At 37.3% G+C, this 15,068-nt stretch overlaps 1 protein-coding gene across 6 annotated transcripts in view; it reads left to right on the top strand.

Annotated features, from left to right (window-relative positions):
• The window catches only part of caskin2 (CASK interacting protein 2), a 64,251-nt gene that overhangs the window by 23,689 nt on the left and 25,494 nt on the right, over positions 1-15,068 (top strand). For all 6 annotated transcript variants that reach the window (XM_065242396.2, XM_065242395.2, XM_065242394.2 and 3 more), the window contains 4 exons: positions 5,488-5,585; positions 8,070-8,215; positions 10,694-10,789; positions 12,313-12,425. In XM_065242396.2, the coding sequence (XP_065098468.1) occupies positions 5,488-5,585; positions 8,070-8,215; positions 10,694-10,789; positions 12,313-12,425 (453 nt within the window). The remainder of the gene's footprint in view (positions 1-5,487; positions 5,586-8,069; positions 8,216-10,693; positions 10,790-12,312; positions 12,426-15,068) is intronic.

Here is a 15,068-nt window from a genome sequence, read left to right as displayed (position 1 = left end):
GAGATCAGTAACCTTGAATCATGTAATATGGGAATAGTACGGAAAATTACTCAAAATATTTTTAACACACAGACTTTTCAGAGTAGGGGTGGGCGATATGGGAAAAATTTGATATCAGGGTTGTTTCAGAAACAAAATATCATGATTTCACAATCACGGTTCTTTTCATGTTGGTTTTTTAAAGAGTAACTAAACCCTAAACCAACTTTTTTTAGTTAATGATATGTAAGAATGGAGCTATATTAGTGATGTTAATTGATTTTAGTAAGTTTTTTGACATTTGGACATAATGTGTTTCAATATTACAATATATGTTGTAAAAACGTCTGAGTGTTGCCCTCTTCAGGCTGAACGGTGCCTACTGCAGTTTAATTTTCCTATTGGATGTTGGGTCCAAAAAACCTTGTGAAGTAGGCAGGTTCAAGCTCACCACGCCCTTGTTACGATCTCACCACACACTTGGTACGAGCTTAGATCGTCCCCTCTATCTCCGTTGGGATCTGCCCACTTTTTTTGCATTTTTCAAAAATTCCCAATGTGTGGAGTCAGGCTCTAACCAGGAGTTTAGTTACGCTTTAAAGAATGGAAAATATTGAGACAGGACCATATACTGTAAAAAAAAAAGGCTAGAGGCACCGGCAGCTTCATTTAAGTCTATTGCAGCAGCGATGCTCAAGAAAATGTGGACAAAACTGTAAAATTTGCGAGTGCCGTATGCTTAAGGCAATACTAATACTAATATGATGAGTCACTTATTGCGCCGTCATCACCAGGGTGTTGTTGATAGCACAAGATCACAGGTTAACAAACTGATCTTCTTTCAAAAAAACTTGAAGATAGTGGCAGAATATAAAAAGTAACCCTGTGTTCTAATCTATTTTATGTTCTTTTTGAAGTGCTCAGTAAAGTTGGTACATGTAGTTAAAAAATACAAGTGCTCTTTAGTGAAAATGTTGATTTTGACAGAGGTAAAAGACGGCTTAGGTTTTTATTTTTGTAAAGAAGCCTGTTGTGACCAAATTGTACCGAAACTTACCGAAATCGTGACCATAAAACCGTGAGACGCACCGAACCGTGAGTAATTTGAACCGTTACACCCCTAGGACGTAGTATCCGTGACATCACCCATAGGTTTCTGAAGATCGTTTTTGAAGCTTAATGTAGGTGGTGCCTGCCGTCACCATCTTGCCCGCGTCACCACACATCACTTGCGGATATCCAAAAATGGTAAATAAATAAAAATGTTCTTTGTTTTCTTGATGTCAAATCGCAAATCAGTGCTGCCCTGACAGCCTGGTAGAGTAATAATTTCAATAAGAAATCATTTGTATTTCATATGTGTCGAACACGGCGCATAGCCACGGTAAGTATACTTTGAAAGCTTCGTGGATGCGTGTGCACGCGAGCCCAACGCGGATGCCGAAAAAGGTAACTTGCCTTCATGTACTGTAGCGCGCGCCTTTGTTTTTCGCATACTTGCACTTGTCGCATGTTTGATGTAAGCACGATACAACAATATTTCTGATATTTTCTTGTGGATGTGTTTAAAAAAGCTCTCAGTCATTAGTCCCTTTAACAGATACAATCTTTACTGTTAAATTGCAGTTTACAGATCATGTGTGAGAACCGCACATAATTCAGTGCTGCCAGTAAGAGAGGTTGTAAGATTACCAGTAATTTACTGTGTGAACGGAGAATAAGGATTACTGGCATTAGAACAGAAAACGCCAGGACACACTGACAGCTTTGGGCCAATCATAACTTTTTGATATAGAGGCCGCGTTTACCCCGCCACTGTTTACGGTCGTTTCTCACCACACGCACACTGCTTAAAGTCGAGCATGCCTGAAGTTAAAAGTCTACATCCCTTTACCAAAGTTTATTAAAACAGCTTAGTATCTATTTGCCAAATTGCCCACTTTCTTCATACAGTACACTCTCTGTAAAGCCTATGTGTAAACACTACTGCTGTTAAAGACACAGGTTGAGACTCATCCCCAGTTAATTAATTTCCATTTGAAGTCACCTAAAACAATGTGTGGTCATGAGCCACTGCGCGACTGTTAGCATGTGTCAGAGAAGTAAAAACAAGAAAACACGGATTGTGGATATGAAGTCATAACCCGCCATTATTTACAAATACAACACTTAGCTCGCCTCGCGGCAGTTTAGAGGTAACTTCTGCTTTCTCACTGATTTTACCGGTATTTTGGTACTTACGTGTAAATAATATCTTACTAGTAAAAGACGGAACGTCACTGTGTGTGTGTGAACAGCAGATTTTTGTATTTTTTTTACCGTTTTGAAAGACAAGGACTGGGGTTTTATATTTGGGAGGGATGGGTGTATCTGAAATAACTCCTAGAACACAGAATGTAGGAGACCGTGGGACTCTGCCGTCCAGAATTGAAGGCAGTGTGTTGGTTACTGTAGTCCAGAGGGAGTGAACGGGCTGGCAGAGCCAGGTGGCATGGAGGTAGGTGTCTGTGTTGCCAGAGGTGCACTGTGAGCAGGTATCTGTGTCAGATAGTCCCATTTTAAATAGTTTGCTCTGAGTGATGTGGGTTCTGTGGATGGTTTTATATTGTATGAGTTGTAGGTTGGTGTTGGTGGTCATGTTGAAGATGTTTCCACAGATCTGTGTCCATAAATCCGTGTCTGAAGGTAGCGTGAGATCATTATTCCATTTTTCCTTAGGTAGGCTAATTGTGGGGTTAGATGAAGTGATGAGTCTGTTTAGATATGAGTTTTCTTGGGTGGTTGGCTATTTCCATTAACTGTTCACTGGTTTTAGAAGGCTGTAAGGCATTAGTTAAAGTTATTTTGCTTTTGAGTAAAGATTTAAGCTGTTGGTAGTGGAGAAATTGGTCTGTCTCGATCTCGAATTTCTGGATAATTGAGGTGAATGGCATACATTTGTAGTTTTCAAATACGTGGTGAAGATGGGTGATGCCCTTTTGCTGCCATTAAGAAAGTGTATCGGTTCATTGTGAAGATGGAAGTCAGGGTTGTGCCAAATTAGGGTGTATCTACGTGGTGCTAATAGTGATTTTGTAATTTTATTGGTTTTCCACCAAGCTGCCAGAGTTGTTGATATTGTAATGTTATTATAAAACTCTAGTTTTTTGATTGATTGTGGTAGGTCTGCGATTGAGTTCGGGGAGCACAGATATTGCTCAAGATCCAGCCATGAGTTGGAATATGTATGTGGTTGAGTCCATTTGTATAAGTGCTGTAGTTGGTTTGCCAGGAAGTAGTGCAAGAAATTTGGTGCTTCAAGTCCGCCTAACTGTTTTGAGTTTTGGAGTGTTATAAGTGCTATCCTTGGTTTTTTATCTTTCCAGTAGAATTGAGTGGTGAGAGAGTCTAGTTTTTTGAACCAATAGTCTGTCGGAGTAGTCGGAATCATTGAGAATAGATCATTAATCCGTGGGATTATTATTAATCTGGGGCATTTTTACTTTTGCGATACGGCCTATGAGTGTAAGTGGGAGCTTGTTCCATCGTTTATAATCATCTTCTATTCTCTTGAGTACTGGGGCATAATTGAGGTTGTATAGTTCTGACATCTTGGGTGAGATTGAGATACCTAAGTAGTACCTAAACAGATTTTTGTATTTACTAGTAAAGTAATTCTGGTAAATTCATGGTAATTTACCGAAATTACTGTGTGAAAAGGCTAGAAAACTTAAAAGTTTGGATCAGATAGTGCAAGCCGCACCATAGATCGAACACAGCATGCTTGAAATATCATATTAATCATTTCAACGTTACTCGCTCTCAACATCTGCGGTTTCAGAACAAAGGCCGTAGGGCTCTTTTTTCTCTTTTATCTAATACTTTCACAAAACTCACGCACTAGTATGATTTTAAACAAGTCCTGGCTGAAGTCATGAAGGGTTGTTTTAGGTTTTTGTCTGGTTGGGAGATTTGTGTGAAGTTTTCCTCATATAGAAGATAAGGGGCTTATCTTGCCTTTTCAGCATGAGAGGGCATGTAGGAAGGATCATTCAATACAATTTGGGAGTAGACGGAGGCTTATGGACGATTTTCAAAGAAACGTTACCTTTAGGCATATTAAAATGCAGCATGATTATGTATTTATGTGTATACAAGTATACCAAGCAGACAGAGCACGTGTGGGAAACTGAATGAGAGAAAGTAAATGACATATAATTATTTAGTATATTGACTGTATAAATGGAAGTCCCCCCTTTAGTTGACAGAGCTTGTCATTTTGATAAAAAATTTACTTACAAGGTTACTGCCAAAAACTTTATCTGTGTTGGCCATTGAAGTTGATAGGAGCTTTGATTGTATCCTTGTTTTGCATGTGTAGTAGCCTCCTATCCATTATTAAACTCAAGACGGAGGGATTTTATTGTGATGTTGAGTTACACTTATGGACCAGAAAATAATCTCTTCAAGCTGACCCTAAAAACGCTTTAAAAATGAAAAGTTTTATAATACTGAGTAGAAGTGACAAAAATGAACTTTAATACTATGGGACAAGTAGGTCCAAAGAAAACTTGGTATTTTATCCTTGTGATACATTTTTTATTACAAATTATATATTTATTTGTCTGAGTCTGAAGGGCTTTTGGGGATTAGTGTATTTCTACTGGATTATTTCTACAAAGCAAAGTCTTTTAAATCTTGGGAGCTAATTATACTCTTACTAGCTGTACTGAGTCTGACACATTTTAATGAGCATTCATACAACTTAGTGTAATGTATATATGTATTGTCCTATATACACGAAGAGATAGTATTTAAATGCCATATGCACTTCTATACTGTATGTACTATAGCACTTCTACATATTATATAACCTATATGAATAACCAATAATTCAAATGAATTCAGCTGCATTTTAACATCCCTTTGATATGTAATTTATCTCTGGATGTGGCATGAACAGCACACTGTTCATATTTCAAATAGCATTTATTTAGGCCATTCATTGTGTACAGTGAGGATTATTTTTAAATGTAAGAAAATGTACTTATCCTTCACTTATATCATCAAAAAAAGTACATAAATGTTTAAAAAACCAGAACAGTGATTTGTTGACTTTGAAAGCTAAACATCAAACTAGTATCAAACATCAAACTGTCAAGACGGAGTGCAATTCTGTACTCAGATGAACCCTGTGATGGGCAGAAACTGTGCCAGACCCGCCAATGTGACCCTGTTTAACAGCAGATGGATGATTGTTTAGCAGAATGAGTCACATATTTTGCAAGTTCTGTTTGTAAGCTGTAAAATAAATTAAAATAACTCATATGGCTCAGGAGTGTATAAAAAGTGTTTGTGAAGTTTCTTTATGCAATTCTAGTGCCGTTTTTACTTAAAATTCATTTGGCCACATATTCATTAAATATTGGTTAAAAACCTTATTGAACCAATGAACAGCCCTTAAGTGACACGCTCACATGGTTTTTACATGATTCTCTCTCTTTGTTGTTCATCATTATTTCTTTACAGATTTTCAGCACTTCATCATGCAGCCCTTACTGGCACCACTGATCTTCTGTCTCTTCTTTTGGAGGCGCAGGCCACTGTGGACATCAAAGACAGTAATGGTGAGATGAGATCACCTCGTGTCTCTCAGACAGCTATCATTGGCCAAACACTTTAACTCTCTGGGGTCTAAGGGGTTTTTTAGGGCCCTTGGGAAGTTTTGACATGCACTGACATTTGTGCTTTTTTCAGTTGCTTAAAAACATATTAATGGCAAAAGTCTCATAACACTGTGTTCATCACAAACTGGGCTACAATATCATATAATCAACATGTATGTACATGTTTGTATTTTTGAGAGAAAAATGTTTATGCGTGGTTTTTGAAAAAGCAAAATTTTTAAGTCACTGATATAACTCCACAAAACTCATTCTAAACATGTTTTCCCAAGACTTTCCAAACTGGATCTAGTAGTCTAGAGTTTTTTCTTCAAAATGATGTGAAAATCATATGGCCTACTCAATCACATAAAGCAAGATATTGATTTACAATTTCTAAGACACTTTTGCTTGGTAAAGGCTGTATGCGTGGAGGCGGGAAAGCTCCTGAAAAATCAGTGATTGACAGCTGAGAGACAAAAGAGTTGAATAATGAGCCTTGTGTGGATGTTCAACAGGAATAACTTTCTCTGTAGTAAAACCATGATAAGGTTTACTTTTCAATATAATGTAAATACACACACACACACATTATATATATTTATATATATTTCTATTGAAATATTTTCTATTAATTTCACAAGTATAAGTTACCTTTTAAAAACCATAGTAGCTTAATCATGGTAAAGATACTGTTTGGCCATCTTAACATGAACACACTTCAACCCAGGGTTAGTGTTTGGTTGGCCAGCGAGAGGTTTACTTTTGTGCAGTAAAAAGCTCAAAAGAACAACTGCCTATCGTTGTCTGGACTCTTATTTGTGTATTTGTAATCATTATAGTAGAAACACAACAAGGGACACGCGTGGTAAACGTATCAATGTTTGTTTACAACCGCCGCCATTACCTCACGTGTTGATCATGAAAGCAGTGAATGTGTGCACACGCGAGTGATCCTGTGTTTAATAAACTTGCTGTGCGGAGATATGCGCTTAGACACAACTAAATAAGGATTGTACTGTTTGGAATCGCGCATTATATAAGAATACCAAAAAGCGCGTCGAGTTTCCTGACTCGCGTGTTTGTGTATGTGTGTTCCAATCGCGTGAACTGTTTGACGGAAGAACAAAGAAAACACTCGCGTCTGGAGATACTGACACACATACGCAAGGAAATAAGGATTTATGTCATGTTTGGTGCAATCGGATGGAACAACAAGGAATGGAGAGACTGGATTGTGGATTGCATATCCATTGACTGCAGGAGGCACGAGTCATGCATATGGATGTTTCTGCTCATTCACTTCAATGGCGCGGGGGTGTGGCGATCCGATCTCATTACAGATAATGAGGTAACTGGCGAAATACGGTACTTCTCCTCCTTCTCATACAGTTTACACCGAATGACAATATCTGTTTTCAATTTCACTTATATCATTTAAAAGGAGACATTCCAAGCATTATGTAGACATTTATCTTTTGTTTCTACACCAAGTATTCGTTAAGTTACAGTTTATTTTTCTGACGCGTTTCTGAAAGGACTTCACTGAGGGAGAGAGAACAGAACGTGCATCATGTTTATTTTCTTAATTTTGCGAAAAGCACAACATTCTGTTTTTATTGGGAGTGGACAGAAAAAAACTAGACACTTTAACGTTTGAAATGATGTATAAATCATATCTGTATGTCAAAAATCAGCAGAGTAATTTAAGTCTCTTTGGGGAGTGATTGAAAAATAAAGAGTTTGCGGCGCCCGCGCCACCGTCGACCCCAGAGTGTTAAATTCCTAATTAATTTAAAAGCCTTGTTCTTTCTGTGTTTTTCAAGCTTTGATTGTGTTTACAGTGCGCAATATAACATGTGTTCACACAATTTACTTATCTGTATAGCGCTGCTTTCACTGTCCTCAAAACAGGCTGATGTCTTCCTTGTTCTATGAACTTCCTTGCGAGTTCTGATTGTGTAGTTTGTTTAGTGTGTTGTGATTCGATAGCAGCTTAGCTTAGCAGAGCCGTTTGAGCCAAAGCTGGTGACTGACTTGTTCATGTGGGCGGAGTTTAGTAAAAAAAAAAAAACGTTTTGCTGACGTCATTAAAGCAGGAAATAGAGGGATGTAGTCCAAACCAGCCGTTCGTTGTAGGCTTTGAAAGAGGAATTCTATTAAAGAAAATATAACGCCTGGCAGTGAACTCTGAGCTTTATAATTTTACAGGTATTATTTATGCTATTTTAGCAACATTACACACTAACTAGGGGATCAGGAAGAACGTGACCTTTAAACCCAGAAGACACCAGGGAGTTTACATGTTACATTACTATAATGGAAATGGGCAGTACAGTGTAGATAAACTGGGTAAAAAAGTTTTTTTTTTCATTCGAATAGTGTTGAATAGTTTTCTCACTGTTGAAGCTGTGAAAATAATGTTTTTGTGTTACTGTTGTACTTCAGGTATGCGTCCATTGCACTATGCTGCCTGGCAGGGGAAGGCTGATTCTGTTCTTATGTTGCTGAGGTCTGGAGCTTCTGTGAATGGGGCTTCGCAAGATGGACAGATACCTCTCCACCTGGCTGCACAATATGGACACTACGATGTGGTACATAGCTCACCTTTTTACCATTTTTGCATCATTCTCCATTGACTCAATGAATAGACAATGTCAGGAGTCGAAATAGCTTTACATAGTAATTTACATAAATGACCATAGTGCAGAAGTAGATGTGGTTGACTGTATGGTTGATTTTTTTTTGATGTAGTGATTATAAAGCTGTACCTACCCTCAAAAGTAATGTAGTACCTTTTGGGGTACAATATTATACCCTAAGGACCAATTGTGTACCTTTAAGGAACAATGTTGTACCAGTGAAATATTCGTAAACATTTAATTGTACATTTAAAGGTACAATTAAACCATGAAATCCATAAATGGGAATTTTACCAGTAATTTTTCCAATACACCAAATATTCCGTTCACATAAACTTCAGATTTGCAGATTTCTGATGTATTTATGTGCAATTAAACATAAAAAAATGTTGACACTCAAAAAGAACCTTTACAAGCAATGCAAAGAGCACCATTTCTGTTTTTTGTCCTGTTGCTTCCAGTGCAGACGGTGTAACTATCAATATAGCAGCATGACTAAACTAAAACACTCCCATTATATTAAAGACACAGAGTAAATAAAAGCTTTATTGTTCGGTGTTGACAGCTTTGTTTATGATGGAAACATTTGTGTGAATCCATGTATAGTCTGTGAGCTGAACTATATTTCCTGTGTAAACCTTCAGTTAGTGTTAAGTTAGAAGTAATAGACTCTTTTCTTTTTGGGTTTCACTCTCTCTTTGAAATATGCTGTTATGATGGAGTGTCACATTCAGACTTTGGAGTAAATGCCAACTGCTATGATTGGCTAACAGTTTAAACACTAACATGTTTAAACGCTGCTCTTACCGTATTTTCCGGACTATAAGTCACATTTTTTTATAGTTTGGCAGGTCCTGGAACTTATAGTCAGATGTGACTTATATGTCAAAATGATTTCATATGAACCAAGAGAACCGTTACCATCTACAGCCGCGAGAGTCTGCTATACAGTATGTTGCTTCTGTATTTATGTTATTCAATGGATTCAGTGATTAGCCTTCGGAGGATCCATAATTTGTGTCAGCTGCTGTACGCGCCCACCACACCTCTCAGCGGGACACAGCGGGGATGTTTCTGACTTATTAATATAAATTTAGAACCAGAAAAATATTAATATATTTGAGAAAATATGTTGAAAATATTGAGCTGATGTAGATTAAACTGAACAGTATATCAAATTAATCAACCTTATATGCGCAACATACACAGAATAATATTAATACAAAACATAACTAATGCTACGTACACACCAAACACGGGAAGCGCGTTACTCGCTCTAGATTTTTTAGTTGTGGGATTTAACTTCGTGTCATGTGAATTTTTCGCCAAAGTTGAAAATATTCAACTTGAGCAAAAGAGGCTTATAGCGTGTGTTTTCGCGGCAAACGCGCCGCCTATATCGCATCATTTGCATCATTCGCATCATTCGCATCATTCGCATCGCCCCATGCGAGGATGCGTCTGATCGTGTCTTTGCATTAACTTTGTATGTAATCTACTCGCGCTATACTAAAGCAGTGACAAGAAACATTTTATTGCTATATACAAACTTTTTTAATTTAGGTTTTAGTGTTTATTTTAAATATCCAGCCATTATATTCATCCATTACAGGCCGTGCAATGAATCTTGGGATAGCCTAGGCTGTGAAGGATCCATTTGTTGTATCCTTAACAGCTCAGAGAAATAAGGATGTATTTTGAGGCTTCTTTTAAGCAGCTTTCAAATTGGGATGGCCTTACTAGCCTTCAGTCGCGTTGCTGCTTGCAATCGGTCTAAGAATACATCCTAAGAAGGTCGCAGCCTCCTTTAAAGAAGTATAAGTTTGTAAATGTTGTTAATGTAAATGATTGGCTTATAGGATTATTTAAAAAAAATAATTATACAAAAGGGCTACATTTGGGACATCTTTACTAGTGACTCAGGTACAGGTATGTGCTTCAGCTCGAGCATAAACAGCGTTTTTGGTTTTTAAGGGAAAAACACAGAAAAATGCATGACTTGTCGTTGCATGCTCAAGGAAAAACAAAGTTCCCCAGCATAGATAGCATTACTTTTCAAGTCCACGGCTTTGTTTTAAAACAATGCATTTTTTTGTCCGTCTTGCTGTGTATATGATACCTCTCAGAACCAGGTTAGGATGACCAGTTGTTTGGTTTAACTGCAGAGTATTCCCTTTCCAGATGTCTTACCCTCACAAAACATGTCACACGATCTGTTTGCTAGATAACATAATATTTTACACCATTTTAATACCCTTTCCTTCATGTTCAGTGACCTTCCTGGATGTTGTTTCAGCTTTGCATGTGTGACCAGACTAAAACCGATATGGCTTTTGACATTGTCCTTCTAGTGTGCAATCTCAGAAAGCTTATGCAGCAAGACACGGCTCCCCAGCCCTTTGATTTTATCTCTGTGTTTATCTACTGCAGTCTGAAATGCTGTTGCAACACCAGTCCAACCCCTGCACTGTCAACAAGGCGAAGAAGACCCCTCTGGACCTCGCTTGTGAATTTGGCAGGCTCAAGGTGAGTGAAGAAGAAATTTTGTGATGGTCACTAAATCTGTCATAACCTTGAAATTTAGCCTTAAACTCCAGATTTGTGCAAAACGAATAGCTTAATGCACGTTAATATCGAAGGTGCAAAGTAAAAAAAAACTGATTAAAGAGCACCTATTGTTCGATTCACGATTTTATATTTCCTTTGTTGTGTAAGTGTATATTACTACATGTTAACAATATGCAAAAGGTACATACCCCAAAGTAAACAATGACACGAGTTATCATCTCTAACATAAATCTATTGTCTTGGACTACAACAAACACACAGATTGTAGGCAACTGTTTACTTTCTGGGAATGGTAATGTAGACAAGACCGACATTATCATAATTCCTCCCACTTGGACTCACAGCCTGTAAGTTAACTCCTGTTAGTATTGCATTGTGACCGAATCTTTCAAACATGGTAAGGAGCGTCAATCACAACATACAGATTAGCTGGCCAATCAGGGACACAGAGCTTTTCAAATCTGTGCCTTTCAGGAAGAGAGTGAAATCTGGAGCTACAAAAATGTATGGTATGTGGAAAATAATTTTGAATCATAAACTACACTAACACATTGTATCATACCATATACACAAAATAACATTTTTATCAATGAATCAGAGGCCCTTTAAAATCTTGTGGCCTACTTAGACAAGAAAATATACATTAGATAAGAATATAAATTTTGTGCATGCTATTATGTCTGCATATTTGACATGCGCACACGTGTAAAAGCTGCTGCTGCACATGACAATCAAAGTTTATATTGTGACTCTTAAAACTATATGTACTACTATAAAGTGCAGAGGAATTGTTAAGATATTATTTTGGTATCTGCATCAATAGAGTTGAGGGCTTATCCCTTCATAAATAGCTGTGCCATTTTAAGCATCTATTCAAGTTATCCGACCCAGCAAGCTCTTAGCGCTGAGCTATTTCCATAATGCATTTCCAAAGATAATTATAAGCAGGAGTTTATGACATAACCAAGCTTAAAAAAGGTCTTGGATATACATGTAAAGACTGTATTACATACTGTACAGTACACATTCAGGGAATATCAGCTTGTACAAACTGCATACGGTGGCACCCTGCACATGCTGGGCAATTGGTATAGCGTTTTATAAGATTGCTTTCTGAAGAACATCTTTCATCACAAACTAGATTTTCCAGGACAAATCATTTCTATTTAATCTTTCGCACAAGTCATTTGGAATTACGGAATGCAAATGCTGCAGAAAGGCAGCAGGCTGATATAATGAGTTTAATTTAGCAGCGCACCAGCGAGTCAGTTGCTGGGCTCTGGGATGATTCTGCCTCAGTTAGAAACCGAATTTCATTTGACAGATTCTCAATGACAGAGAGTACGAAGTCATGCGGCCTGGCTGACAGCTCTGGCTGCTTGCTTTTTTGTATTTCAGACTTGTTTAGACATACGCAGACACAATTGAGGTGCTTTTTGACTGACAGGTTTACTCATCAGCTCTTTATTTTATTTCCTCAGGTGACCCAGCTGTTGCTGAGCAGTAACATGGTAGTTGCTCTCTTAGAGGGGAACGGCAGAGACAATACACCTTTACACCTTGCTGCCCGAAACGGACATAAAGATATCATCAGGTCATTATTACTAATCCCATACATTTTCCTGTATCCAGGAAGTCCTTTTCTGTATAGAGACACAAAGCTGTGTTGATTGATGATTTATAAAACATAGTGGATCCTCATGAGTGACGCTGCTCATTGGAATGCTTGATTGGAATGCCAATCGTAATATTTGCAGGTTTGTTATTCCCAGATAACAAGCGCTCAAAACTAATAACACTTGATAATCTGGATGCTGCAAATCATCGGGTACATATATTATGTCTTTTAATAACATATATGACATTATGTTTACAAATGATTGAACCAAATAGCGTGTTCGTGACATTTGAATGTCTTATCTTAAAACCCAAAGTTTTTTAATTTACCTTACTTATAAGGTTAATAGCCGTGTAATAAGTGTTAATGAACAGGCAGCCAGTTGTTATCGCGAAATAAGCCCCATCAGTGTGATACATCACACTGTCGGGGCTTATTTCTGCAAAAACAACTGGCTGCCTATACATTATCCCTTACATATTGTGCACCACACAAACACTCAGGTTGTGATCTAGAAGTTTCACTCTAAACAGACAGTACTCAAATGAATAATAATAATAGCATAAACAAATTTTATTTAAATTTAAAATGGAAGTAGATTTATAATTGCCAGTTATCTCACCTAATCTGCCATCTTGGATTTTTTTAAACTAAGCTTAACACAGTGTATTCTGGGATTGGTTTCTCCAAAATATACATGTGATGCTGTCTTTTAATGCCTGTTTAGTTACAACAAAGGACACTCTTAATTTGCGTTCACATGGATTTGCAATTCGCGATTGGACACTTCAATATTTTGATTTAACGTGCGTCAAATTAGCATCATTCCAGCATGTTTTCAGACGCGAGAACATTTAATTTGCCGGCTTTATATATAAATTAGCCATTTTTATCAGGCTCTTATGTGTAGATTCAGGGATTTCATTTTAATTGCAATAAATAGGTTATTAGTTAGTAATTAATTATTATTATTTTTTTTTTTACAAATGTTGCTTATAATTTCATTGGTATTTAACACATTTGAAACTCAAAAACCTCTAAGTGCATGCAAGCTTTTTTTGGCAACAACCTTCACTTATAAAAAAACACTTTTTGGAAAAGACATAGTAAACAGTTAAAAAATCACTAAGATGCAACTAGAAACACTGCAAATAATAAAAGTCAGAATTCAAAATGTAGAAATGATAAAACTGAACCACACATTAAGGGGCGCTGTGATGCATGTGGGTGCAATTCGGGTTGCATTCAAGTTCAAGTACTCAAAAGGGACTTGATTGACTGTAATCCATGGTGTTTTAAATTCATCTTCAGTGCACTTTAAGGACTATGCAAAAAAATCGTCCTAAAAAGATAGCGAATTCTGCCATCCGCCAAAAAAACAATAATAATGAATGACCCGAGGCTGGGATTAAGCGTATTTCAAGTAAAACATATCATGTGTATCATTATCTTATTTTTGATGGGGATGGTGTGTAGAACCTTTTGCATTTGAGCTCTTAATTTCTTACAGTCTTTTATAGTTTAAAAAATGAAGGTGCTACATGAGGTCATAGAAGAACCATTTTTGGCTGTATGACTCCACAAAGAACCTTAATTAACTGAAGAACGTCTCTTTCACAAAGGGTTCTCAACTTTTTGCAACTTATGGCCCACTAATGATTGTTTAAAAACATTAAGAGGACCCCCTTTCCAAATATGATTGTATGAACACAGAATAAAAGAAAATTTGACAAAGATGTCAAAAAAGAAGCATCAGGACATCCCTCTTTTTCACAACAGGCGGCATGATTGGCTTAGGCAGGAAGCTTTGTTGACATGTTTGTCGAGCGAAGGAGGTGAAGAGTGGAGGGTTTGGAATGCGTGTGTGGACAGACAGATTGTAATGTAAACAGATGACTAGTAGAGAAATCATCCGTGTGTTTGCTGGTGCATGCGTGTGTTAACCTGAGCCGCCTTCCCGCTGCGTGATTAGCGTGAGGCCCGTGACCGAGCTGTGATTTGAACATTTGCAGGAATGAATTCGAATAGGGTTACACTGTCCAGTCAGCTGCTTTGACATGCTTCTTTAGCAGCAACCATATATAAAAACTCTCACTGCACCACACTGCCTTGGTGGAATGCAGCTTGTAAACATGGAAAAAGATAGACAGAGGTAGCTGAAAGACACTGTGAGCTTATAGTAAAGCATTCAATTACTCTCTACATATAAACAATATGAATTTATGCTGAACAGGAAGTTAAAGGGATAGTTCCCCCAAAAAGTATAAATTCTGTCATTATTTACTTACCATCATGAGCTCCTACTCTTCTTTTGTGCTACTGTATACCTCAGTGCTAGAGCATTGCTTTAGCAGTGCAAAAGGTCATGCGTTTGAACCCAGGAAATACACACACAGATAAAAATGTATTGTAATGTACTGTAATAAGTCGCTTTGAATAAAAGCAAATGCATGAATGAATATAAATTAGGGCGTTAATAACGCGTTTAATTCATATAATTTTAATGCAACTAATTTTATTAACACATTTTATTAATTAATGGATAAACTGAGACACAGCCTTAGACAGTAAATGTGGCCCGTGCTGTCTAAATGAGTCAGGGGTTTTCATAAAATAAGT

The sequence above is a fragment of the Paramisgurnus dabryanus genome, chromosome 1, assembly GCF_030506205.2.
Source record: "Paramisgurnus dabryanus chromosome 1, PD_genome_1.1, whole genome shotgun sequence".
Lineage (NCBI taxonomy): Eukaryota > Metazoa > Chordata > Actinopteri > Cypriniformes > Cobitidae > Paramisgurnus > Paramisgurnus dabryanus.
The sequence above is the reverse complement of the archived record's forward strand: the minus strand, read 5'-3'. Positions and strand labels throughout refer to the sequence as shown.